The sequence below is a fragment of the Ursus americanus genome, chromosome 24 (assembly GCF_024610735.1).
Source record: "Ursus americanus isolate L20-20 chromosome 24, mUrsAme1.1.p, whole genome shotgun sequence".
Classification (NCBI taxonomy): Eukaryota; Metazoa; Chordata; class Mammalia; order Carnivora; family Ursidae; genus Ursus; species Ursus americanus.
In genome coordinates this window covers 35,774,614-35,802,227 of record NC_142150.1, presented here as the reverse complement: position 1 = coordinate 35,802,227, position 27,614 = coordinate 35,774,614, and the positions used below count along the sequence as shown (strand labels likewise).

The 27,614-nt window shown below is 52.9% G+C and overlaps 1 protein-coding gene across 2 annotated transcripts in view; it reads right to left on the bottom strand.

Annotated features, from left to right (window-relative positions):
* The window catches only part of DTX4 (deltex E3 ubiquitin ligase 4), a 34,196-nt gene extending 12,276 nt beyond the window's left edge, over positions 1–21,920 (bottom strand). Inside the window, exons 1-6 of one of the 2 annotated variants that reach the window (XM_087854898.1) lie at positions 21,889–21,920; positions 11,835–12,558; positions 5,490–5,551; positions 4,763–4,924; positions 2,647–2,708; positions 1,624–1,776 (exon numbers count right to left, since the gene is read on the bottom strand). In XM_087854898.1, coding sequence (XP_087711024.1) covers positions 1,624–1,776; positions 2,647–2,708; positions 4,763–4,924; positions 5,490–5,551; positions 11,835–12,451 — 1,056 coding nt within the window. In that variant the 5' untranslated portion in view covers positions 12,452–12,558; positions 21,889–21,920. Of the gene's footprint in view, positions 1–1,623; positions 1,777–2,646; positions 2,709–4,762; positions 4,925–5,489; positions 5,552–11,834; positions 12,559–20,786; positions 21,084–21,888 lie in introns of those variants that run through there. The other variant, XM_045786751.2, reaches the window with a different exon arrangement.
* Positions 21,921–27,614: the final 5,694 nt, after the last annotated feature.

Below are 27,614 nucleotides of genomic sequence, written 5' to 3'. Positions count from 1 at the left end.
CAGGGAGCAATGTGTGAAGAAGGGACTGTCGCACAGCGGGGACGGAAGCTCTCCAGGACATCCACACCACCTCAGGACAACAGAGATCCTTTATGGAGCTATGTGGGGACTTTTCAACGGAAGCTCTACGAATTTAAAAGAATAACTCGTATTCAGGGCAATGGAGAAGGTTCCTTCATGTGATCGATGGAAGGAAACCCAAGGCTTGGGGTCAAGAGCCCAGGGTCCCGCTCTCTGCTCTGGCCTTAACTTGCTTCATGACCTTGGGTGGGGGTGAATCACTCCAGTTCGTTTCTCTCCGGGCCCTTTTGTTCCGTCTTCTGTGCAAAGAAAATTTAAAATGCACGCTTCAAAGTATTAGTGCAAAAAGAAGGAAGGCTAGTGTCTTGAGACATATTTCTAAAGCACTATGGAAATAAATGCCAAAAGGTGCTAGATTATTCTTGAAAACAGACACCAGAAAGGGAATGAATGTGCTAAAAACCCCTTTAAATCCAAAATAACCTCTTAAAATGCAAAGTCCCAATGAAACCCTTTAACCTAGGGTCAGGAAAGTGAGCACCAGATCCGGACAGGTTTCGCCATCAGTGACTGAGCGTGAGCTCTCTGAGACAGAGAAAGATCCCAAGGTCGGCGCTATGGGAACTTAAATCACAGGGCTATATAAAGATGAAGTGGAAAAATTACAGCTCTCATATCAAGGAGATATCACACTGAATAATAATGGTAATAATACCCTGTAAAGTAGGTATTGTTTTATCTCCATTTCCAGATGCAAAATGAAATCTCAGAGAGACTGAAAATCTTGCCCAAAGTCATTCAGTTGCTAAGCCAGGGTTCCAGCCTCTCTTGCCTCTACTTTTTCCCACAGCAGGAGAAGTCCAGAGCAGCCTCCGAAAGCCAGACTTTTTTTGGGGGGGGGGGCGTGGGGAATGAGTAAGCAGCTGAGGATATCAGGGAAATCTCAGACTCTGATGCAATCCAAGCCGGTCTGGAGAAGCAAGTAGGATTTGAATTCATGGAGATAGGAGAGTGATGGTTATTCCAGGCACAGCGAAGACCATGAGAAAAGTCAGTGGCTTCGAGAAAGCTCGGACAGCGTGAGGAGACTTCTAGATTCCTGGGAACCAGCTTCAAGGAGGGTACCACTCCACCATCAATAATGGACAAGAGAGCATCACAAACAGCCTTCCCTTCCTCCAACCAGAGGCTTCGAAGGGCCGACCAGGAACGCTTTGACAACCGTCCCTAATGCCTCTGAAAGGGTGATCGAGGGTGTTTTGAAATTGTCCAAAGAAAATGAATCGTAGCTGAAAATCTCTAGCCCTGGAGAAGGATGGGCAATCTGGGAAATCCATTTACACTGGTAGCAATGAGCACCACCATGGGCCCATTCTCATGGACATCCCACCCTAAGAACCTTCAGGGACTGGAAGTCCACACCTCTCAGACCGTCATACCCAGTGTAGAGACTGGGGGCAGTTGGCTAAGACAGGTTATAATTTTCATGGAGGCCTGATCCTGCTAAGAACAGCCAAGGCGACCCAGATCACCGGGGCGCAACCCCCATAGGGCCCCGCACACAGGTGGCAGGCGCCACCCCCTCCCCCGGCCGGCGCTAACCTTGTTGCCGTTGTTGTACATGGCGACCAGACAGTAGATGTGGTAGACGTGGCCGCATCGGGACAGCTTGCCCACCAGGTCGGGCTTGACTGTTGGCTGCAGGCCCTTGTAGCCCGAGGGGGCCGTGAGGCGCTCCATGCAGATGGTGCAGTCCTGGGGGTGGGAGGGAACAGAGCAGAGAGGCCGTCAGCTCTCGCCCGGGCCTGGGAAGCCAGAGCATCTCCACCGTGATCTTCGCATGGTTAGAGGTCAGGCGAGTTGTCCCTGCTACTCTTCTAGAAAACCCACAAACCAAGATAGAGACAGAGGTGCCTTTGGGAACCTAAATGTAGCTTTATCTCACTTTACGCAACGGAACAATTCTTAAAATAATTGCTGGTCGCGGTCCGTGCTTCCTGGGGCTCACCCACAAAGCTCTAATCTCCTTCGGGGCAATGATGATGCCCCGTCCTTCCCTGGTGTTCTCCAGTGACTTGGGGAGGAAACAGACTCTTGCCGATAGACCCTTTCAGCTCTACGTTCGCAAAGAAATTGTTCGTGAAGGGTACCAAGAGGGGCTGCGATTTAAATCGGTCTACAAGAGGATTCCTCAAACTTGGCGCTATTTGCATTTGGGGTTGGAGAATTCTTCGCTGAGCGGGCTGTCCTGGGCACGCGTGGGTGTTTGGCACCCTCGGCCTGTGCCCACAAGCATTCCCTCTCCCCTCCAGACTTGCAAAATCCCGACTGGCTGAGAACCACCGATCTACATCAGGCCCATTTAAAACTCAGTTCCCGTAGCTTACCGTACTGTTCGTCTTAAATTCAGACTGTTCATGGAAGGGTAGCTCTTTGCTAAACGGGGTGGGTAAGCGGGTCAAGGGGTGTCTGGAGCTCCAGACCACCGACCTCAGAGCCCCGTGTCAGCTCTGACCAGCTCTGTACCGGTCAAGACACAGAAAGCTGCTCCCACCGCATCCGGAGGAAAAACCCAGCAGGAGAAATGCTGGCAGGTGAGCCCTGCCCCGCTCCCCCTGCACTCACCTCATCCGGGGGGTGACGGACTTTCTGCAGGTACTTCTTCAGCACTTCCTCCGGAGTTTTACCTGTTGGGGGAGGACGGGGGACAGGACAGTTGGTGGGCCACCAAGACAGAGAGAGGTAAGGGATCAAACAGCCTTGTCAAGCGGGGCAGGCCAGAGAGGGGCGTCATCGGCCAGGCTCCCAGCAGAAAAGGGGAGCAATTCATTCTGCAATCGGATTTAAGACTCTGGAAGGGAATCAGCAGATGGAGGAGAGAGAGACACAGAGGTGTCTGACGGGGTGGGAGGTGTTTGTGCCTCTCTTTACCTCCCGCAGTCTTTTCCCTGACATCCCCCCGGGGCCTATTATCGCCAAACCCGCTTTTCGCCCGAGATAGGGCGAGTGAGTTTCCCTTCCGTATCATCCCAGCCTGGGCATGCCCAATCCATGTGGTGAGGGGACGCCTGAAGGCACTGTGTAAACTGTTACACGTTAAAAAAAAAAAAAAAAAAAAAAAAAAAACCCAACACCCATGAGGTAGGCTTATCGCTTTCCCTTTGCAACGTGCTAAGTACTGTCTCGATCTAGAATGTGGTGTCGGAGTGGTATTATTTTCATGGGAAAGCAGGAAGTGAGGCCCACAGCTTCAAGATGGTGTTCCTTGGCCACTGACGGTGCTGTGGCTGCCAGCAGACAGCCCGGCCGGGGGAAGCATCCCACCAGGCTGCAGAAAATCTGGTTTCTTGGGGGCCAGGGACCCGGAGGAGGCAGCCCGGTGTGAAGGCAGGAGGCAGGATGACAGGGCCTTCGATGGGTCAGTGCCTCCCGGGGCACCTACCTCTCTAAGCTGCTCGAGTGTCTGTTTTCTCGCTCGCTCAGAGGGGTGCTTTGACAACGCAGCGAGCTAACGGACACACAGTCCTGGGGTGCTTTTCCAGCTAAGGGTCCAACCCAAGCTACTACTAATCACAGGAAGAGCGTGAAAGTGTGAAATCCTGCCCTTTCTTATCAGATGATGAACAAGGCAATCGAGTTCATTTAAGGAGAGAACTTTGGAGGGAGCAGGAAAGGAAGGCAAGGGTTTGAGGAAGCGGATCGCGCAGCCGCCAAAAGCAGGGATGCAGGCCCTTCCTTCCCACTGTCCTGCTCCCAAGAATTAAGCATCTATTAATTGAGAGCCTACGACTTGCCAGGCCCTGGGCCAAGTTACAATATAGGTGAGATCCCAGTGAAACTTCAAAACATGGTTTCAAGGTGGGGGCTTGGGGTGATGGTCAAAACATTTCACAACCAGGACCAGCAGCCGGAAAGACCAGCTGCAGAGCTGAGGCAGGGTCCTTTGGAGCGTGTGTAGACGCAGGTATGGACCCCTGAGTGGCGGGATTGTGCACGGGCAGGAAGGAGGGCCTGAAGGAAGGTTCGCGTGGCCAGGGTCTGGGGGCTCTAGAGGGACACAGGACAATGGTTACTCCCCAGCTGGCTTGGATGCATTCTGGGGCACACCTGCCCGACACTGGTTGTGAGCATTTCTACCCCATCGCAAAGGTATGGACGCAGGCTCTCTGCGGTCACACGCCTCGCAATGGCAAAGTCGGGGTTTGAGCCCAGTCTGTTTGGGTGCCCATGCTGCAGAGATCTTCCTCTGTATCGTATTTTGTTTGTGTCACACTTTGTGGTTTTATGTTTCTGTATTTCTGGGCTGCATTTTTATCCTTCTTAAAGCGTCTCCACCTGATTCATACACAATCCACTTTGGTACAATCCCTGAAACAGGTACCAGCTGGGCCCACTTAGCAGAGGCGGAAACAAAAGCACAGAGGGTAAAGCCACAGGTATGACCTTTAGCGATGGAGGCCGAGCTAAGGCTGGGGCCCAAACCTTTTTTTTTTTTTAAAGATTTTTTTTATTTATTTATTTGACAGAGATAGAGACAGCCAGCGAGAGAGGGAACACAAGCAGGGGGAGTGGGAGAGGAAGAAGCAGGCTCACAGCGGAGGAGCCTGATGTGGGGCTCCATCCCACAACGCCAGGACCACACCCTGAGCCGAAGGCAGACGCTTAACCGCTGTGCCACCCAGGCGCCCCAAGGGGCCCAAAACTTTGACTCCCCTACCCCTTAAGATAAGGAGGCCGATACCTTTCTTGGCTTGTTTTTTGGTTGTCTTGCGGCTCATGTTGGAAACCCCTGGGATGGATTTGATTTCGCTCTTGCTGACCGGGGGCGGGTGGAGGACCAGCTTTGGGGGCCTGGTGAGACACACAGGCAGCCCTGCGGCGCTCATGAGAATCCCAGTGATTCCTGGAAGGGCAGGGCATGAGGAAGGACTGCAGAATGAGCTGCCAGCATCCCGTAAACTGCCCTCCCCACAAACCCACTCTCCCGCTTCCCAGCAGAGTTCTCGGAACGCATTCTCCACCTCCCCTTCCTCGCAGCTTTCCCCAGAAATATCTGTGTTCACTCACCCTCAACAGCATGCTTTGTTTGTTTTTTTTTTGTTTTTTTTGTTTTTTAAAGATTTTATTTATTTATTTGACAGAGAGACAGCCAGCGAGAGAGGGAACACAAGCAGGGGGAGTGGGAGAGGAAGAAGCAGGCTCATAGCGGAGGAGCCTGATGTGGGGCTCGATCCCATAACGCTGGGATCACGCCCCGAGCCGAAGGCAGCGGCTCAACGACTGCGCCACCCAGGCGCCCCAGCATGCTTTGCTTTTAACAATCAGTCTCCCACACCCTTCCTGCCCTTCCAGCCCCACTCCTAAAATCCTCCTTCACTCTGATGCTTTCTCTTTTATAAAATGCTCACTGCCGACTTTACAGCTTCCTTCCTCTGCCCGGAGCTGGGGCAGCCCGGAGTGTCTCTTACCTGCCAAGGCAGGATTCACAGGACTGGACCCATTCAGGCTCTTCACTGGCACGGTGGGGACCCTGCGGAAGGCAAGAGACGTACGTTATGGTTTTGACAAGCGGGACAAAATAGGTCAGCGTTGGAACCCCAAAAATTCACCCACCGAGGGGTTCCCCTTTCATACAGAAACTACTTACCCCTATTAAAGGCAGAGTCAGTTCTTAGCACCACAACCAGAGGGGTTACCTTTATTTATTTATTTTTAAAGATTTAATTGATTTCTTTTGGGGGGGTGGGGCAGAAGGAGACAGAGAACCTCAAGCAGACTTCCTGCTGAGTGTGGAGCCCGACGCAGGGCTCGATCCCATGATCCTGAGATCAGGACCTGAGCCAAAATCAAGAATTAGATGCTCATTCGACAGCCACCCAGGCGCCCCCAGGAGTGTTACCTTTAAAATCTAAGACCAGGTCACCCCTCCACTCAGAACCCCAAAACTCAGAATGGCTCCTCATTTCACTCAAGGTCTCAGCAAGGCCTACATGTCCGTATGAGCTGCCAACACCCTCCGGCCCTCACCTCCCTGGTCTCTCCAAGATCACTCGCCATTTTACTCTGCTGCAGCTGTTCTTCCCAAATGCCAGCCATGCTCCTTCCTCGGAGCCTTTGCATATGCTGTTCCCTCTGCCTGAAAGGCTCTACCAGCAGAGAGCTGCTGAGCCTCCTTCTACGAATCCTTCAGTCGGCGCTGACCCTTTCGTGAGGCTCCTAAGACCATCTCATTTACTACTGTGATGCATCCCTCCCATCCCACCTCAATGCCTCTTACCTCGCTCTATTTTTTTTTCATGGAACTTAACAATTTTTTTAAAAAATAAGTTGTTGCTTTATTACCTCCCTTTCCAGAATCACAGGCTCTAGAAAGGCAAATATCTTTGTTTCACTGGGAGCCCAACACTAGCAGGCACTCAGTGAGTCCTGGCTGACCGAATGATAAAGAAGCAAGCTCACACTTGGGTGTACAGAGACGTCACCTGAGAGTCACCTGAGAAGCGTTTAAAAAGACAGAGCCCCGGGCCTGAATCAGCATTCCCACCGGTGGGGCACAGGAAACCGTACTGTCACTAGCTTCTGCCTGGAGGACGCAGCTCCAGCCCGTCCCAGCCCAACACTGGGAAACCACTGCTCCGACAGCTGTCACCCCTCCTTTTCCCTGAGAAATCTAAATATCAGGCAGAGCCTCCTCCTCTGTCCTTCTCCCCAGAAACCCGAGCCAGGCTGGAGAGCAGTCTGCACAGCTGCCTGGGAAAGGCGAGGCCTCCCACGACGCCGAATAGAAAAATATGGGACACGTGGGGCTGGGTCTTGCGCCATCCACCCCCCCAACCTCTTGCCACCCAGGCTTCTACAGCTGGGCTCAGAGGGGAAAGTGGGCCTGGAGACGCATGGACTGGGTCACAGATGACTCCAGGAGCCAGAGAGCCGGAGAAGCCAGCAGTGCTGCTGTGGGGGCAGGGTTGTGCTGGGAAAACAGGAGGGGGAAGGGCACGTCCCCTTGTTTCTTTAGGTTGTTTATTATTTGTTGATTTGCCCATTCATATTGAGCCCTACTTCTGCTGGAGCCTGGGGACGCAGCAGTGAACAAGACAGCCTGTGGCCCTTCATCCACGCGTGGTCCTGGCGAAGAGGCACAGAGCCCACGTGGCACCAGGCACAGTCCTAACGGGTCACCGTTTATAAGACTTCAACAACCTGCGCGAGAGGTGCTGTTATCATCAACCTCATTTTAAGAGGCAAGGAGGCTGAGGCACAGAGAGGTTAAGCAAGCCTGATGGAGGCCACACAGCTAAGGATTCACACCCAGCAAGTCTGACTACAGCCCACGTCGTAGCCACTCACCGTGCTACGCTCTTGTGTCTGTGCGAACCTTCTATCACCCCACGTTGCAGACAGAGAACGTGGGAGCCCAGAGAGCGTACAGAATAAAGCCACGACCAAGACAGAGGAGTTGGCATGGGGCTGCGCAGGGGGTCTGCCTGTCCCCCACAAGCCCGCAGTGATGGGTGCTTCCCCAGCTGAGTCTTCCCGGGGCCCCCGTCCCTTCCTGGGACGGTGACATGTGCACTGGGGCTGCGAGAAGGATGTGAAAGAACATATGGGAGTGTTTGTGTCACCCACCACGGGCTACTTCTCCCCCAGAATAAATCAAACCCGCATGGGGGGAAGGGAAGGCTGAATTCAACACAAAGGGAAGTCAGCCAAGAACAGAGGCCCAGCCTTGCTTCTGGACTCCATGGCCTGCCCCACAGGGCCAGGCAGGGTATGGTAGACAGAAGTCAGGAAAACCAGGTTCGAGTCCCAACCCGGCCAGTAACTCCTCACGACCTCCCTCAATTTTTTCTGAGCCTCAATCTCCTTACCAGTGAACCTGTGAGGGTCTGAAGTTAGCAGATGCCGGGGGAGGGGAAGAGGGGCTTCTTGAAGATTCCCTGCCTCAGTGCTTAAGAGCAGGGTAGCTGCCTCAGCCCTGGGTCCGCCACAGGGCTGACTGGTCTCCCCACAGCTGGTCTGGAGACCCGGAGAGAAGGGTCCAGTAGCCTGTGCCTATTCCCCAGCTCCCCACCAGGGGGCAGCGCTTGTAGTCCAGCCCGCACCTGCCTGCCCCCTACCAGCTCCAAGGCCCCCCTCTCCAGCTGATAAGTAGCTGTGATCTGGGTGACAAAAGCCACCTTTGTTCCCACAAACTGGACTGGCAGGTTTCCACACCCAATCTGGTTAACCAGGAAAGAGTCCAATCCCCAGAGCGCACCCTGGGTAGCCCAAGAACCCGGGGAGGGGGCCAGGCCTGAAGAGAGGGAGGGTCCCCGTGAGGACCCTGGACTCCGGGGAATACTGTGGGAGAGGCGGTGTCCCTGCCATTCCTGGAAAGGGACAACGTGAGAGTAGGTTCTGGATGGTGGCAGCGAACTGCAGGTGGAGGGGGATATTGCTTACAGAATGCAGAAGGGTACCGCGGAGGGGGCCCTGCACGGAGGTCAGGAAACCTGCCTTCTAGTCCAGGGTGGCACTGGCTTTGTGCCTTTGGGAGAGCCACACAGCCTCCCTGCACTTCGCTGACCACATTCAAGTTACCACACCCAGAAACAGGACACCCTACATCTCTGTCCTCGGGGTCCCTCTGAGGATTTAGGATCTAGGTCAAATACTCTGTAAACAGGCAAGCCCTATGCAAATTGGGGGGGTTGTTTACATTTTTGTTTCCCAACTGTAAGAGGAAGTTGGGCTTGATAAAGCCTTTTCCTGCTGTAACAGTCCAATGTTCTCAGATTCTGGAGGACATCGAGGGTAAAGTGTGAGGTTGAGAGCTGAGTTGGCCGTAACTGATCGGCCCCCTCCCCCACGGTGGTGGCTGGTTAAAATGGAAACCATGGAGGTGGCCCATGTCCTCCCCACCAGTCACACCCCGCTGGGGCCCCAGCTGTCTGTGCCTGAGCCCTCCTTCCAGAAATCAGCAACCCCATGAATGGCATGCATTTCACATCCTCCAGGCGGCTCAGCCAAAGCTGCCTGGCCTAACCATCAGAAGACACCCTCCCCCATTCTGCTGGGCTCTTCTCAGTTTCCATTTCTGTCCCTTGAGCACAAAACTAAGAAAAGAGAAGAGCTGGCAAGGTGGCAGAAGGAGGGGGCCGATGGCAGGAGAAAAGCTCTGCAGACGCCATGGTGAGAAGTGGTGGGTTTGGGGGGTGGGGGAGTAGTGAGCCGACCCAGGAATCCTCAGGCCTGACAATGGTCTTGTCTCTCCAGCAACCAAAGTCTCGCCGGAGATAGAGAAGCCTCAATTCTGGAGGAGAGGGGGAGAGGGGCCACTCCTGCCCCTACTCCGCAGACCCCCTCTCTTCTCTTTAGAAACCCCCTGCTTGTGTCTCTGAATAATTCACAGGGTCTTTTGTTCCCCGCAAACCCTTCTCTTCAGCCCACCTCTCCCGCCCTCCCTGGTCTTCCTTTTTTCCGTGGGAAAGTTGCTTGAAGAGCTCACGGACAGGGAGAGGAGGGGAAGGGGCCAGTCCACGACAGAAGGTCGACGGCCGTGCCGCACAAAGGGAGTAAGCACGCTAATTAAATGGCCAAGAAAGACTGGAGGAGAAGATGGTGGTGGGGGTGAGGGTGGTGGTAAGAGGTAGAAAAAGGAAAGCGCTGGAAGATAGAGGGGCAGGGCGGGGCCTCCCCTGTCAGGCAAACAGCGCGGAGAAAAAAGCTCGTTTCTATAGCCCTTTTGAAACGGTCCGCCCGGACCTCCGCCCCATTCTCTCGCTCCAATTCCACTGGCAGGCAGGGGAAGAGAGCAGAGACGAAGCGCTGCCGGCTCCCGGGTGCGATTGACAGTGATCTGGGGGTCCTTTCCCTCAGCTGTGGCGTGGGGCCACTTGGCATTTGCCAACGGCTGGAAATGAGGTGGGGCCTGAGACTCTGCTCCCCTTTCACTTCAACGACGACCTTAAGTAGACACGTGGGAATGATAGCAGCTATCCTGACCAAACTCCCCCCGCATGCCACACATTGCGCTGAGTCTAGACGCTGAGTATTTCATGTAACTCTTGCGACAGCCCTGAGAAGGAAGGTACTATTACTCTCCCATTTCGCAGCTGAGCAAACTGAAGACTGAGGGTGCGCGATCTGCCCCAGGTTCCACACCAGGAACGTGGGTTCCCGCCCAGGCAGTCAGGCTCGGGAGGCTGTGCTTCCCGTCCACTATACGAGCCTCCCTCTGCCACACCAGTAGTCACCCTGGAACTCTGTCAGAGGCCCCCAGGATGCTGCTGGCCGACCTGGGGAAGAAAGGGAGCAGTGGGGTGGTTTAGGTGCCCATTCCCCTCTCCCGAATATTCTGCCAGCTCAGAAATAGAGGAAAACCCCGTGCATCTGACCAGCACTTGACCATCCATAAAATGCCTTCACATACAACGAGGAGCCGAGCTTTAGCCAAAAGGGCAGAGCATGAGGGGACTAAACCCTGGGCTCCAACCCCCGCTCTATGACCCTGGGCCGTGTGGGCCTCCTGGGAAGTTAATTCTGAGCCGGGTGCCCAGGCCTGACACTCGGCGCACAGGGTCAGGGAATGGGGTGACACACTGGCGAGTGTGCCTGGTATACTCTCAAGGGATGAGCTCCCTTCGTGGGGGTTTCCACAAAGACTCCACGGGCAGGCAAGGCGAGCCTGACGATCCCCATTTCGCGCGCGAGGAAACTGGACCTAGGGACGCTCTACAGCTTCGTTCAGCCGCGGAGGCCGGGGCGGAGGCCAGGGCGGAGGCCGGGCCTCTCCTCTCTCCTCGCACGGCTGAACCTGTGTGTGCTGCCAGCCTCCGCTGGGCAGCCTGAAGTTCACACACAGGTGTTCAACCTACCTGCACACCGCCCGGACCGTCTGGGGCTCAGGGGTCACAGGCAGGGCCAGGCCCTTCTGGAGAAAGGGAAGAGTGGGCCGGTGTGAGAGGCAGGCAAAGGCTGTGGGCACCACAAGGACGGGGGTCTCTCCATTTGAAGATTAGGAAGACCAAGAAGATTCTAAAAAGCAGTGATCACAGAACCCACGAGGACACCAGGCGGTCGCGGGACGTACGGAGACAATGCACAGAGAGTGCTCGGCGCACATAGTAAGCACTCACTAAGTATTCGCTATTATTTCCAACCTGGAGTTACCGCCCCACGTTCCAGAGAGCCCAGGGAAAGGGGCTAACCTCATTTGGCACCTAGTGTATGCTGGGCACTGTGGTGTGTGCTTGACAGAGAAGCAGCTCAGCTGAGTCACAAGAGTCTGGCTCTGACGTCGGACTTCCCGAAGTTTGAGTTCTTGGTCTCAGCCAAGGATTGCTCTGTGCCTTTGAGCAAGAGAACCTCTGATTTCTTCATGGGTAAAATGGAATCAGAATACCTACTCCCAAGAGTTGCTTCAAGGATTAAAGGAGGTGGTAAAGCCCCCAACTAGATTCTGCTGGGAGCTCCTTCAGTATTGCCTGTTATGCATGGTGTGCATGACCTTGAACCCTCAGCAGCTGGCCTGGGGTGGGGGGTATCACCAGCGTTTACAGACGAGGAAGTCAGGACTCTGGGATGTTAGGGTTCTGTCCCAAATCACACCGCTATGGCAAAGTCACAATCAGAAGCCAGATATGATGGACCCCAGAAGCCAAGCCCAACCCTCGCCCCCCACACCACGCTGCCTTCCACCGGCCACCAGAGGGTCAGGACCAGATGGCAGGGAGCCTAAGTCCTGGCAGCCCCTCTGTCATCTCTGACCCCGATCAGTCGGGTCCTATGCCCATTATGAGTAAAGGCTCAGAGGCAGCCTTGGAAGTACCTACCCAGAGGCGATCAGCACCCGGGACTGGGCAATGGCCAACCGCTGCAGGTTGGTCCGATTTAGGGTCGCCAGGGCCACCCTTCCGGTCTTGCCGTTGGCTCCGGGGGGACTGGCGGGAGAGCCCACGGTCACCCCTGCCGGAGTGCTGGAGGCCTGTCGCCGGATCGCCTGCGACGGGACCGTCTTCACCGGGCCTCGGACGGTGCCCGCGCTGTCCAGGAGCTTGGCCCCGGACCCTGGTGGGGGGGGCAGTTTGACCGCCCCAGATGGGGGCATGTTCTTGCGGGCGGCTGGAGGCTGCAGCGGCCCGCTGCTCCCGTTGGCCACGGCCGCCTTGACGCTCATCACCAGCACGCACTGCGGGCAGGAGCAGGGCGGGGCCGCGGGCGAGGCGGCCGACGCGGGGCTGGCCGGCCAGGACTGGGCCTTGGGCAAGGTGCCGGTGACCATGGGGTAGATGAGATCCAGGCGCCGGCGGACGCGGCGTTGGCGCTGGGTCTGCCGGTTGATCTGGCCCATGGTGCTGAAGTCAATGACGTAGCTGAAGCCGATGGAGGTGAGGTCGATCCAGGGGTGCTGCTTCTCATAGGCGTGCTGGATGGTGATGCCTACTTCCATGTCATAGGGCGTCCAAGAACCGTTGTCATTCTCCCACTCCCATACCACGCCCTTGCCGGGGGCCGAGGACGGGTCGTAGTAGTTGCGGCGAACTGGACGGAGGGTCCCTGCGGGGGTGGGACGGAGGACAGGGTCAAGGTCAGCAAGGAATGAAACTGGATTGCGTTGAGTTCAGAGGCAAACAGGGACCAGTCCTACAGTGGGTGGGCCCTAGGCTGCCTGTTGAGTCTCCAGCTTCCAATGAGACTGCTTCCTGCCTTGAGGAGTGTGTAGTTGCCCGGGGTGGGAGCAGCTCCGTGACAATGTGAAGGGTGTGGGGCCCAGTAGGGTCCCACAAAGAGCACCTGCCCCTTTGCAGCCGGGAGACCTTGGTCTGCGGCCAGATTGATCCACTTCCGGCTTTATGTACAACTCCCCAACCTCCTTTCCTCCCCTAAGAAACAATGAGTCCTTTGCAGAATTTTTGTGAAAATTAAATGTGACCCACTTTTTCATTCCACAAATACGTATTTGTATATGCCAGGATCTGGATCTCTCCTGCACCCCAAAATCTGCACTAAGGCACCTAAAGCCCTTGACACAGGGTAGGTGCTCATGAATGTCCTATCACTTCTCCCTTACCCTCTAAATGGCCCTGCCTGGAGGGCTATGCAGGGAAAGAACAAAGGGTCATGGAAGCCTGGAGGGCAGAGGAAGAAGACCCTGCCTCCAGGAAGGCAGCCCAGCAACCCTGGAGCTGGAGCCTGCTCCTTGTCCCTTTAAGGGTGCAGTAAAAACAAATATAGAAAATCGGGTTGAGAGAACTCTCTTACACTTTTGAGCTTTAAATCTTATACCAGAGTAGTAATAGTGATCATAATAATTTTCTATTTCCCTAACATCTTTCTTTCAAAAAGCCCAAGCCCTCCTAAAGATAGGGTTGCCTTCAATTTCAGTCTCACTGGGGGAGGGGGGCAGGGGGGCAGGGCCAGTGCAGGGAAGCAGTAGGGCAGAAATGAGCCTGCAGGACTGGAGGGAAACTAAGCCTGTAACTCCTGCCTCTTTCTCCCCTACTCACCCCAAACCTGGATTCCGACTCATGCCCAGTCAGGACTCATTTCATGGGTATCAACATCAAGGCTGAAGATGCCTGGGTCAAGGCAGGGTGAGGGGGCCTGGGAGGGTTCCAAGGGTGCTTGAATCTCGCATCTGTCAGCTTAAGCTCTATCCATCAAAGTGGTGGGAAAAGGCTCCCCTTCGCCCGGCCTCTGACCCACCCCCTCCTCCAACCCAGAGGGAGACACTGAGACCGGGGACAGAATTCCATTCAAGGGGGGAAGAAAAGGAACAATGGCTATTCAGGCCTTTGCCAGGGTCATAACCCGCCCCCCACCCCAACTCCAAGCCCCTTAATGACCCAAAACATCAACATTCAGAGGCAGGAGGGAGAAGCAAAACAATCCCCTATTCAGCACCAGGACCTCTGCTGGGGGATGGGGGGGGGAGGGAAGCGGGATGGGAGGAAGAGAGGAGGAAGAAGGGGGGGTGGGCAGGAGTTCCCTGGTTTGCCTCCATTTCCTTCCTAAGTAGCCAGCTCGTGGCGGAACAAAGAGCACAGACTTCGGGTCCAACAGCGGAGGCTCTGTCCCTTCCAGCTGTGTGATTAAGCCTCAGTTTCCTCCTCTGCTTGGGCCGCGGTAGTTACTTCAAAGGGTGGATTTGAGGATTAGAGAAAGGAATGAATATAAAGCAGTAAAGTAACACCTGCCACAGGGCAAGAGCTCAATAAAAGTTGGTTGATTATCATTGTAATTTATTTCCCATTATATTTAAGCAGGAGGGAGAAGTCATAGGCAGAGTTTAGTTCAGAGGATGTGGTGTGTGTGTGTGTGTGTGTGTGTGTGTGTGTAAGAGAGAGATTATATATAACTCCTTGTACACTCTTTATTATTTAGAAGGCACCTAACTCATCCCATATGATCTTCACTGCAATCCTAAAAAACACTTTTTAGAAATGAGGAGATTAGTCCATAGTCTCTGAGGGCCTCAGAGAGGAGGGGGGTGGGGAAATGGGATAGACGGGTGATGGGTAGTAAGGAGGGCACGTATTGCATGGTGCACTGGGTGTTATACGCAACTAACGAATCATCGAACTCTACATCGGAAACCGGGGAGGTACTGTATGGTGACTAACATAATATAATAAAAAATCATTTAAAAAAAAAAAAGAAATGAGGAGATTAAGTTTAGAGAGCTTAAATGACCCTATTTTACGTTCTCTCCAGGGTGGCAGGGGCAACGCACTTGTCCAATGCTCACCCATGTGCTTAAGAGGCATTTTTCCAACAGCGGTGTTAATGCCAGAGACGCTGGAGAGCTGTCGCAGAACTTCTGGAAGCTAGCTGTGGCTCCTCCAGGTTTAGCCCCCCAGGCCTGTCTTTCCTTCTACTCCCAGCAGACAGATGCCCTTTTATCCTCCTGCACTTTCTCACCTACTATTCGCCAGGTCTCACTGCCTAAAATGCCCTCCTTTGCCATTTTACCTATTGAAATTGTCCTCGTTCGGGTCCTAGGCCATTTGCCACCGGTTTCCTGAAATGTTCTCCCAGTCCAGGCCCCCGCCCCAGGAGGTCTGGGGTGCGGATGTGCGTAGGCCTGCCTGGTGTGCACAGGGGCCTCGGCCTTCTCCATCCAGGGCCTTAAGTAGGAGCAGAGAGATAGCACCATCTAGCTCTGGGCTCTAGAGCCTAGGGCGGTGCCTGACGGGCAGGAGGACGCCATAAACGCGCCGTGACTGAAGACTTCCGGCTGCTTTGGCATGTAGTCATTTATCCCATCTTGCTGAGCGAGTGCCCACTGGCTGCTCTGAGGAATCGGGCACTACTCAAATAGCTTACCATCTAAAACTAGACAAGTGTGCGATGACTCTTTATGAAGCAGGATATTCCAGCAGGGGGCCAACAAAACGCACGTGGGCCGAGAAAATTCACCCACATCCCCTCTGTGCTTAAAGCCCTTCCATGACCTCCCCTCAGGTCAGGACCGGACCCTCCCAGCCCCCAGCCTCTGCAGGCTGCCTCACACCCTAATAGGCTCTGCCTACCTCGGTGTGTCACAGGGGCCTCTTCAAGTGCCCCCCACCCCCACATGCTTCTCTCTGGGCCTTTTCCCCAAACACTCCAGCGTCCTCTTTGCTGCTCATGCTTCAGAGTTCAGCTCATTTGCTCAAGGAAACTACTCTGGGCTGCCCTGACCAGATCAGATCCCCACTCCTATTTTTTTGTCTTTACAGAGTTTATCTTGCTGTGCAGTCACACATTTCTTGGTGTGACTGATTTGGTGAATGTCTGTCTCTCTCCACTGGACTCCCAGGCCCGCAGAGTGGGTAGCCAGCTGTTTGCTCATGGTTGTATCCCCAGGGCCTGACATGTCCTGGGAGCTCCATAAATACTGACTGAAGGAAGGAAGGAATGATGGGTGGGAGAACGTTTCAAGAAACAGATGACAAGCTCCGTAAGGCTTGAATGAGAAGGAGAATTTCACCAGGCAAAAATGGCATCTCAGAAGAGGTGGGCTTCGTGAACGGCTGGGGGAGGGGGTGTCAGAGAACTCTAAGGGAACACAGGAGGATAAAAAAGACATCTGTTTGTCAGGAGTAGGGGAAAATATAGGGCAGAGTGGAAGAGAAACCTGGAAAGTTATGTTAGGGCCAAAGCACAGACAGTCTGGAACGCCAGGCTGTGATGGGTTTTACTTGTAGGCCATGCGGAGCCAGTGAAGTCTGTGACACAGAGAAGTGACAGGACCAGAGCTGCTCTGTTAGTTAGTTCCCGAGAAGTAATGAGGGTCCTGGCAGGGAACATGAAAAGGAGGTGACAGACTGGCGGGACCCTACAGTGAAGAAGTGGTAGGACTGGACCTTCAGTAGCCGAATGCTTTCCGAGAGAGGGTCCAGGATCACCTGCTTCCGAATCTCCTGGGGTACAGATGGGCAACACCTCCTAGAGTACCCCCGGGCCGCTAGGAGGAATCATCAGCCTCTCCGGGGCCTGGGAATCTGCATGTGAACACCGCCCCTGGACTCCCATCATGCACACGTTTCAACAGCTGGGCCACGTATCCATGTGCCTCGACACACTGGCCACCTGAACAAGACTCTGAATGACGGAATCAAAGAACCCTGAGGTCTTGACGATGGACACGTGGTGAAATGGTGGCACGATGTGCAGGCAGTGGGCTGTCAAGAGGAAGAGCTGGTTTTTGGAGGGAAAGGTGCTGAGTTCACTCAGCCCCAGCAGGTTAGAGACAGAAGGCAGACCTCAGGACTGAAGTTGTGGGACCAAAGAATGTCTTCGTGGGATTTCACTTCTCTGATTATTTTCAGAGACCGCCGTAATCTGGAATGTGCTAGCTGGTCCTGGCCTCCCCTAAACGCAGGACCGTGGACTAGATGACCTGAGGAATCCACTTAGTCCTTGGGTGCAGTGACCCAAAGAAAAGGCCTCTAATAGGATAGGAATAAAGACTGTTCATAAACTAAGCAGGGAGAAAGAGAAAGAAAATCAGTTTCTCCTGGCAGCTCGGACTCCGAAGCACCTAAGATGTTTTGGCTCCTGGGAAAGGGGAAAAACACCTTCCAGGCATGACCCTGTCTCAAGGGCCCTTTACACCTGGGTATCACCGTGTCAGAGAAATTCCGGGCCTCTCCAAAGTGCCCCTCAGCCCCACTGGAATGTCCCATGAGGGCAAAGCCCCGGCTGTTTCGCTACAGGGATATCCCAGGGCCTGGAACAGTGCCTGCACCAATGAGGCGCCCCGGAAGTGTTCGCCGATGACGGAGTAGAGCGTGGGACCCTTGATTTGGCATCTCAGCTCTGCCTTCGACACGCTGTGAAACTTCGAGCAACTCAGTCTCTTCCAAATTGTTTCCCTTCCTATAAAATGGGGACAAGTAGGTCCTTCCTAAGATCGCTGTGAGGACTAAACAAGACAATGTGTGCAATGGGCCTGGAGCATCCTGCACACGGTCACGGCCACGCGGTCCTCGTGAGGCTTGCGTCCTCCACACCTGTGCTATGAGGGGCGGGGGGTATCGTGGGCACCTAAAACTCAGCTTCTGTCAAAACCGTTCATCTCTCTCCATCTGACCTGTCTCACCCTATTAAAGACATAAAAGAGGCAAAAGTTGCAGAGAAAACTCTGAGCTGGAAAGGTCTCTGCCTTGCACCAAGCCCCTTCTAAGCAGCATCCTCACGGGTGCAGAGGCCGGACCCCTTCACCTGTCCACCTGCATGACGACAGGACAGAAGCCAGACGGCTCTGAAGGCTGCTCTTCATTCCACAGAGAAAAATGAGGCCTGAGCAGCTCAGGGACTTGTCCAAGGTCACACAGGAAGCCCAGGAGTCTACGGTGAGAGCCTGAGTCATGTCTCCCCCGGCCAGCCTGGGGCTCCCCATGTCCCGCAGCTGGCCGTGGTGGCGATCACATGTACTGGAAGATACAAGGGGCAGGGACGCTAAAGGACAGCACCCCCGTCTCTGCCCTGTGGCAGCAACGGTAAGTCCAGTCAAGATAAATGACCATAGATGGAAAGGACCCAACCAAGGCTCTGGAAGCAGCCAAGACCATCTCCTCCCTTCTTCCAGATTCCCTAGCCCAAAACACTAGCGGAGGTCAGCGCGGAGTGCAAATAACTCAAACCGAGACATGGCGTGGGGAGGAAGGGCCCCGGGGCAAACACAGGGGCAGACGGTGTCTGCAACCGCCCTGCCATCTCCCTGGAGACAGGGTGGGCGAGGCTGGAGCCCAGGGGAGCTAGAGTCTGAGGCCTCACTCCCAGCAGCGCAGGCAACTTGTGAAGAAACAGAGCTCCCATGTCAGGAAATGTCCCCACATAGAGGAGGCAACAAAAAAGAGAGGACTCCCCTCTAGGCAGGGGACTTCCAGCTCTCCTTTGTTTATGGGGATGTTTCTGGTTCCCAGCTTCAAACTGTGGCTTGGGGATGGCGGGTAATTTAATTAAACATTGCCAGGGCTTGGCTGAGGTTGCCTGGGTGCCCGCAGTACAAAGTTGCTACCCTGTCATGGCCTCATCAATGAGCTATATTGAGAGGAACTGTGTGTCTGTTGGCAGAGAAGGGAGAGGAGGGGGCTCCGAGCCCAGAAACCCAGAGACTCTATTCTGCTTTGACAAGCTCCTTGACAGCCCGGCATTCCTGGGAATTCAGCCCAGGGCCTTCGGCACCCCGCGCAGGGCCTGGCACTAGGAGGAAGGGGCTCAGTACCCGCTCACCCACTGACCAGTAGAATGAGCGGCTGAAATCTGAAGCAGTCTGGGTCATGCGCCTCTACGACAGACCCAAGGCCGTCTTTGAAAGGATGCAGGGCTAGCTCTCTGCCTCGGTCTCAAATCTGAGGAGCCACCAGGCCGTGGTCAGCCTGTCCTCAGGGAAGGGTGGTCAGACCTTGTGGGGAGGGGACATAGCTTCTGTCCCTCAACCCTGTTTTCTCTGTAACTTCACCTCTGTCGACAGGGCACCTCTCATCCCCGTCTTAGACACCCCTGAACACTGACGAAACTTCACCCCCTCCCAAATGTGGGACAGGGGCTGGGACCTTTATGCCACCAGGGTGTTTCTTCACATGCAGCAAAGATTCAGTCTGAAACAGAAAAGCTAACACCTGCCTGTTCATTCTGAGCAGGACGGGAACACCCGGTCCGGTGTCTTAACTGCTAGTCCTCCCAGGTGCCACCTCCAGGGCTCAGCAACCCCCCAAGTCTGCTGCCTCCACCTTCCCCTCCACAACCTTTACCCCAATTGCCCAATTACATTCAGCCCCTCCCCCTCAGCCACACTTAATCCTCTTTCTCAATCTCCCCACATTCCTCCTCTTGCCCTCCTCCCCCCAGACTCTCTGGGCTCCACCTCCCTCCCTTTCCTACCAGGGTTTAAGCCCCTCCAGATGCTAACACTTCTGGAATCCTTTCCCTCAGAAAGCTTTACTCAGTTGGCCAGTATCTGCAAAGTCCCTGGCAAAGAGGCTGTTGGGAGTTATGACTAAAGATGGGGACATGAGGGTGGAAAGACGCCCCTTTCCCATGACAATCCTAATTAGCACACAGGATGTGGGGGCTTTCCAAGGAGGCTGGGATACCCTGCTCAAGCAGCTGTTCTCTGACCCTCTGCGGCTCCGCTGGTCATCCTCTCTGGCCCCTCCCCACCACACCTGCTTCTCCAGGATCCCTGGTCACACTCTTGGGAAAGCCCAGCCAGAATTCCAGAAACAACCTCCCACCGCTGTGAAGAGACTACCGAGAGGCCGACTTGTCCCGGGTCCTCAGTGAAGCTCAGACACCCCGAGCTGGGCAAAGACAAGCCGCTCTGCCCTGCCAGTGACCCTCCCCCCTGACCTCGGCCCTGCAGGCTTTCTGCCTTGCTCTGACCTGAAAGGCTGGTCAGCAGGGGAGTGGGATTGTGGTGGCCACAGTGGCAACTTGATTCTCATGAAAAGACAGGGGTTTAGTGCTCTGGGAGACCAGAGTGGCCCTCACAGGGGACCGTTTCAGGAGGAAGCTTGGGGACCCTTTCTCCTTAGGAATCTTTCTCCTCCACGGACAAAGGGAGCGGCTTCCTTGCCAGGCATTCCGGAGCCGCGTCCCTCCCCCTCCTCTCCCCATCTGCTCTGGCCTGTTGCTTCGGCGCTTGCAGTGCACGGGCGGCATTGGCCAATGCCACCGCATCCAGGGCCTTCCATGCCCTGGAATCCCCCAGCTCCGGGCTCTCCTCCCAGGGCGACCGCCCTTCCGCTGCTAGAGCACCGCGGATGCCTCCAGGGAAATCCCTCTGCCCTCCCTCCGGGTCCCACGCCGAGGACCCGGCCGTGGGAAGGCATCCCCCACAGAAGGGGCAGAGGCAGTACGGTGGGTGAGGAGGGGGACGTGTGTCAGTCCCAAGGGTGCCTGAGGCAAAGCAGGGTCAGCCGAGGTGTGAGGATGAGAGAAGGAAGCCTTCCCCGGCGGCTGGGATTGCTTATGGGCTGGGCCGGCCCTCGAATTTCTACCTGCGAGAACTTGGGGCCACCCAGCGCGCTTAGAAGGGGCGCGGAAGGGGGGGTTCTTAGGGGCTCGCCTGAAGCTCCACTGGCATCACCAGAACACTGATACTACTTGCATGGACATTGATTGCTGGGGAATCTTAAGAGGACGGTGGGGAGTAAAGCGCCCCCTGCACAACCATCTCCCGGCGACACGCTGCACGGAGTTGCGGACTGGGTGGGTCCCGGGGGGCTCTCGAGGAGCGAGATCTCAGGGCGGGGAGGGGAGGGGGCGCGGGCGGGGCAGGGGCGCCGGCTCACCCGTGTCCTGGCGGAACTGGTTCATGGACTGCAGGTCGATGATGTAGGGCGCGAGACGGCTGTCCACCTGGCCCAGCACCACGCTGCCCCCCGCGCGGGGGCCGGCGCGGACCACCGCCTCAATGTGGTGGCTCACGGCCGGGCTGTAGGGACGCCAGCGGCCGTGCTCGTTCAGCCATTCCCAGACCACCACGGCCGAGGCCAGGAGCATGGCGAGCCCCGGGCTGCGGCGGCGGCGGCGGCGGCGGCGCTGCGCCGCTTGCCTCCCGGGCCCCGCGCGCCGGTCCTCCTCCGCTTCCTCCTGCGCCGCCGCCCGCGGGCCTCGGCCGCGCCCCCTGCGCCGCGCCCCGCCGCCCCCGGCAGCCTCAGCTCCGGCCCATGGGCCGCTCCCCAGCCGCGCATCCACCGGGGCCCGGACACCCGGGCTGCCCGGCTCCGACCGCGCGCCGCCGCCGCCGCCGCCGGGGTCCGCCGCTGCTGCCGCTGCTCCGTGGGGTCCAGCGGCTTCATGCAAATGCCCGGCTCTCCGCAGACCGGCCCCGCCTTGCAAAGCCCGGGCGGGCGCGTGGCCCGAGCTGGGCGGACGGCGAGGCGAGCCCCGAGCCCTCGCACCAGTTGCGCCTCGGGCTCTGCAGACGCCGGGGTGGGATCTCGCCGCGCGCTCGCGCTCGGGAAGGCACGCCGGGCTCCCCTCCCCGCCCGCCCCTCCCTGCCCACCCTCTGGCCGCGCGGACGCTGTCGCCGCCTCGGCGAGAGCTCCCCCTCCCTGCGGCTCTGCTCAGTCGCCTCCAGAATGAAGCGCCCCTCCCGAGCGGGGCGCTAAGGCAAACTCGCACCTGAGGGGGGTTCCCCCGTCCCCAGGCGCCCAAAAACTACAGGCCATGACACGGCCCGGGGACCACAACTGTCGCCCGCCACCGCTTTGCAGCCTCCCTCCCAGAAATGGAATTTTCTTTCTTTCTTTTTTTAATTCAGCGTGATCGGTGTCCGCAGCGCCGGCTCCGAGACACGCAGGGTCTCCGGCTCGCGCACGCACTCACACTCACACACTCGCACACACGCGCCCGCACCCCCACGCCCTCCTTGCTCGAGCTCCTATTACCTCATCTTCGCCCGCATCCTTAGCTGTCCGTCAGGAGTGCGGAGCCACGCCCCTGAGCGCCGGGCTGGTGCCTCCGAGCTCACGCGCCCCCTGCTGGCCAAGGCGACGCGTGAGGACCAAAGGCCACACACTAGGGCTCGACTCTTAACTCCTGCCGGCGAGACCCAGTGCAAAGGGGTGCCGCAATTTGGTGGATGATGGGTTCATGTCGTCCATGTGGGGCGCAAATGTGTTTTTTCTGACCTGCTTCAACACTATTATAGTCCGGAAGATACAGGCTAAATCGATTTATTCTGCAGCGTTTCTATATGAACGGAATAATGAGACGCTAGGACAGACGCAAGCTAGACTTGGTGGTTTTCGCATGGAAAGTAATCTAGAAGGGCGGATTAACATCAGGACTTCGTGTTAATTTTGCCAGAGAACGCAGACTTCGTTTTGTTGAGGTCGCAATCACACACGTGAATTCATAGGATGAAGAGGATCCAGGATAGGATATAGAAAAATAAAAACAGTGTGTGTGTTAGGGACTGGGATTATGAATCTCTTTGAAATAATCGTTTTCTCTCATAATATCATAAACTTTCTTTGTTGCAGAAGATTTGCTTTCCCACAGCCAACCTTCCTTCTATCATTAGGATTACCCTTATCTTCATCTCTCTGCGCTTGCCTCCCCCCTCACAGGGTTCTAAACACAAAGCAAAAGAAAAATATCAGTTATGTTCTTCTTCCGGCCTCCAAAAAGCACTAGGATTGAGGTTACCTCGGAGCTTTGTTCCTAATGGTGCCCTTGCCCAAAAGTCTCCCTAGCATGACTTCTAGAGATTCCAGTTAGTCTCTCCCAAAGGCCAGCCTTCCAATCCGATTCAATCAACACCTTCATTAAGCATCAAATTTCAGGGTTTGAAGGACAAAAGGGAAAGGAGCCAGGGGGATCTCAATTCATCCTACCAAGAGCCATATTATTCCTATTTGACAAATGTTGAGACTGAGGGAATTTAAGCAATTTGCTCTAGGTTACGTATTTAGCCATAGGGGAAACTGGTATTCAAAACTTAGTTGGACTCTCCCCCACCCACCCCTGCAAAAAAAAAAAAATGCCTATTCCATCCATGACAAGGAGGTGGTTCGGTAAGAAACAAGGTAGGTGGAATGTGAAAGAGGCTCTGTGTGAAAGAAGGGAAGGTAAACATGAGGATAGGGTATTCTGCAAGAACAAAAGTCGAAGTAAAGAAAAGGTAATCTAAAGCGTTATTGAGCTATTTTTATTTCTAGTCATAAGACCAAGAGTATGAAGACTCTGGAAACTTTCTTGTGGTCTGGATAAGTATAGATCCAGAACTATCAGTATTGTTTGAAGGGGATGCTGGAAGTACCAGGAAGAAAACAGAGCCTCACCGGCTCAATCCAGAAATTTGCAAGCAGAAAACGCCTAACCCAGAGGAGAGGGCTACCAGCAAATGTTAGACCAGCCATTTGAAAGGTGAGTAGGAAGTGGGAAGACACTGGCTCTTACTTATGTCCAGCTTCATTCTGTGTCTGGTCTTCTTGTATCTGCTATGTGAAAGATGGCAGTGTATTACAACAGAACAAAAATGCCTAATGACACAAGAGAGGGTTTGTATCTAGCCTGATTCATTTGTAAGAGGAAGTGAATATATAGATGGCATCAACCATCAGTTACGGTTATAAGGTATGTGTGTTTTTGATAAGCTATGATGATTTATGATTTATAACAACCCACTTGGCAATCATAATTTATAATTATGTGTCAACAATAATAGTAATGTATTCGTGTATACATTTCTCAGATCTCCCAAGACGATCTAATTTCAAATAATCTGTACCATAAACCCCTGAAAACCTCAGACATTTTATTTTAGTATCCAAACTATGTCTCCCTGATTGCCTCCCGTTCCCAAGTGGCATACTAATCTTTAACCAAGTGAGGTGGCCAATTTGTAATTTGAAGTACGGCAGCTGTAATAAAACCTTACTAATTGAGACTGATTGGAATGAAGCCAGTCCGACTTGTTCAAAGGTATCATCTGATGATACGTCAAAAAGTGTTATCATGACTTAACACTAAGTTGGAATGAAAAAGGCATTCTCTTTTTGTGCGGCATGTTCATAGGCAAAAGTCATTCTTTTCTTCCAGTTACCTATGGCTCTGTATCAAATACCATACAAGTGGCTGAAAACAGCAACAAGCATTTATTTGGCACATGAATCTGCAATTTGGTGAGGGCTTAATGAGGACGGCTAGTCTCTGCTCCACAGGGAGCTCAAGACAGCTGGAGGGATGGCTGGGGGCTGGAATCATGGGCAGGCTTGCTCGTTCCCATCTAGTGCTTGATACTGGCTGTCATCCGGGAATTCAGCTGCGGCTACCTGCCCAACCGCCTACATGTGGCCTATGTTGCTGATTGGCTTCTTCACAGCGTAGAGGTTGGGTTCAAATGAGTATGACCCAATAGGAAGAGCCAGACAGAAGTTGCATTGCCTTCTCTTTAAATTATTTTTAAATAATTATACATTCACAGGTAGTTGTAAGAATTCAGACAGATCCCATGTACCTTTTCCGCCATGTTACCCAAAGGTAACATTTTACAAAACCATACTTAGCAAAGTATCCTACATGGGGTGCCTGGCTGACTCAGTCCGTAGAGTGTTTGACTTGATCTCAGGGTTTTAAGTTCGAGCCCCACGTTGGGTATAGAGATTATTTTAAAATAATAACATTAATAACATCTTTTTAAAAAGTATTATACTGTATCACTACTGATATTGACACAGTCAAGATATAGAATCATCATAATTCTGCTCCTTTATTGATATATCATTGTATCATATATAGACAAAATATAGACTTTGTATACAAGTGTATACAATACACATTTCTGTTACCACGAGGATCCACTATGTGGCCCTTTTATAGCCACAACCAATCCTCCCCTACCATGCTGTCCTTAACCCCTGGCAATCACTAATAGATGCCCCAATCTATAATTTTGTCATTTTAGGAATGTTATGTAGATGGAATCATAGACTACATAATGTTTGGGGCCTAGTTTTTCCTACTCAGCATAATTCTCTAAAGATTCATCCAGATTGTTGTGCGTATCAAGTTTGTTCCTTTTTATTGTAAATAGCATTGCACGGTACAAGTGTACTGTAGTGCTCGCCCACTGCAGGACATAGGGTTGTTTCTAGTTTGGGCCCTTATGCATGAAGCTGCTATGAACGTTCGTATACCAGGTTTTGCACAAACATAAAGTTTCCATTTCTTTGTGATAAATGCTCAGGAGTACAATTACAAAGTCCTATGTTTAGTTTTTTTTGGCATCTATATATCCTTTTTAATGCAATGTTTGTTCATGCCTTTTGCCATTAATATTTTTTAATGTTGCAGTTTGAGAGTTCTTGATATATATATAACCCTAATAACTCTCTGGTGGATATGTGGTTTGTAAATATTTTCTCTCGATCCGTAGCTTGTCTTTTCACCCTTTTTGTGGGGTCTTTCACAAGCGAATATTTTTAATTTTGAAGAAGTCCAACTTACCGAACTTTCCTTCTATGGTTTCTATTTTCTATGTTAATACTAGGAATTCTTTGGCTAGTCCTAGGATTTGAGTGTTTTCGCCTGGCAGTTTTATGTTTAAAATCTATGATCCATTTTGAGTTAATTTTTGTATGAGAATGAAGTTTAGCTTGAATTTCTTCTTTTTTCCCCCTTCTTCCTTCCTTCCTTCCTTCTTTCCTTCCTTCCTCCTTTCCCATCCCTTCCTTCCTCCCTTCCTTCCTTTCCTCCTTCCTCCCTTTCTTCCTTCCTCCCTTCTTCCCTTCCTTCCTTCCTCCCTTCCTCCCCCCTTCCCTCCTTCCATCCTCTCTTCCTTCCTTTCTTTTTTCTTTCTTCTCTCTTTCTTTCTTTCTTTCTTTCTTTCTTTCTTTCTTTCTTTCGATGTTCAATTGTTTCAGCACCATTTGTTGAAAAGGCTATCCTCCCTGCTTTGAATTGCTTTTGTATCTTTCTCAAAAATCAGACGGGCATATATATGTGGCTCTGTTTCTGGTTTCTCTGTTCTGTTCCTCTGTTCTCTGTGTGTCTGTCTTTCCACCAGGGCCACAGTGTTGATGAAGAAGCTGTATGATGCCTTGTTATAAACTGGGTAGACTGGTTCCTCCTACTTCATTCTTCTCTTTCAAAATTGTTTTAGTTATTCCAGTTCTTTTGATTTCCATATCAATGTTTGAATAATCTTGTCTCTATGCGCAAAATTACTTGCAAAATTATGTGCTGGGATTTTTTTTAAGGAATTGCACTGAAGCTGTATATCAATCATTTCACTATGCTGAGTCTTCAAATCCAGGAACACAATATGCTTCTCCAGTTAGATTTTTGATTTATTTTATTAGTGTTTTGCAGCTTTCAGTAGACATGTGCAGTGCATGTTTTGTTAAACTTATGTCTGTCCAAGTATTTTGTTTTGGGAGGAAATGCATGTAAGTGGCATCGTATTTTTCATTTTATTGTCCACATGTTTGTTGCTATGTAGAAATACAAAGGATTTTTGTATGTTTACCTGGTATCTTGTGACCTTATATGAGTCCAAGTGTCGGTCTAGGAGCTTTTTTGCAGATTACTTGGAATTCACTGTCTGAAAATGGGACTATTTTATTTCCTCCTTTCTGACCTTTTTGCTTTTTGTTTCTCTTTCTTACCATATTATAATTCTTTTTTTTTTTAAGATTTTATTTATTTACTTGACAGAGAGAGAGACAGCCAACGAGAGAGGGAACACAAGCAGGGGGAGTGGGAAAGGAAGAAGCAGCCTCCCAGTGGAGGAGCCTAATGTGGGGCTTGATCCCAGAACGCCAAGATCAAGCCCTGAGCCAAAGGCAGCCGCTTAACAACTGAGCCACCCAGGTGTCCCCCTTTCTTACCATATTATAATTCTTAAGAATTTCCAGTGCTATGTTGAATATGGTGGTGAGAATGAGCACTCTTGCACCTTGTTCCTGATCGTAGGGATATAGCATTTAGTTTTTCATTGTTAAATATGATATCAGCTGTAGTTGTTTCTTTCTTTTTTCTTTCTTTTTTAAGGGGGGGGCAGAGGGGGAGAGAGAGAATCTTTTTTTTTTTTTTTTTTAAAGACTTTATTTGTTTGACAGGGACAGCCAGCAGAGAGGGAACACAAGCAGGGGGAGTGGGAGAGGAAGAAGCAGGCTCCCAGCGGAGGAGCCTGATGTGGGGCTCGATCCCAGAACGCTGGGATCACGCCCTGAGCCAAAGGCAGACGCTTAACGACTGTGCCACCCAGGCGCCCCGGGAGAGAGAGAATCTTAAGCAGACTCCACAGCCAGTGTGGAGCTTGCTGTGGGGCTCAGTCTCATGACCATAAGATCACAAACTGAGCCAAAATCAAGGGTCCCATGATTAACCAGTTAAGCCACCCAGACACCCCACTAGTTGTTTATTTCAAGTGTTCTTTATCAGGTTGAAGAAGTTCTCCTCTATCCCTCTTTTTCTAAGAGGTTTTTTTTGGTCACGAACATTGACTGAGTTTTGTCAGATTTTTTTTTCTGCATCGATTGATATGTTCATGTCACTTTTCTTCCTTGGTCTGTTAATATGGTAGATTGCATTGATTGGTTTTCAAATATTGAACCAGATTTATAGCCTTGAAATAAACTCCACTTAGTCATGGTGAGTAATGCTT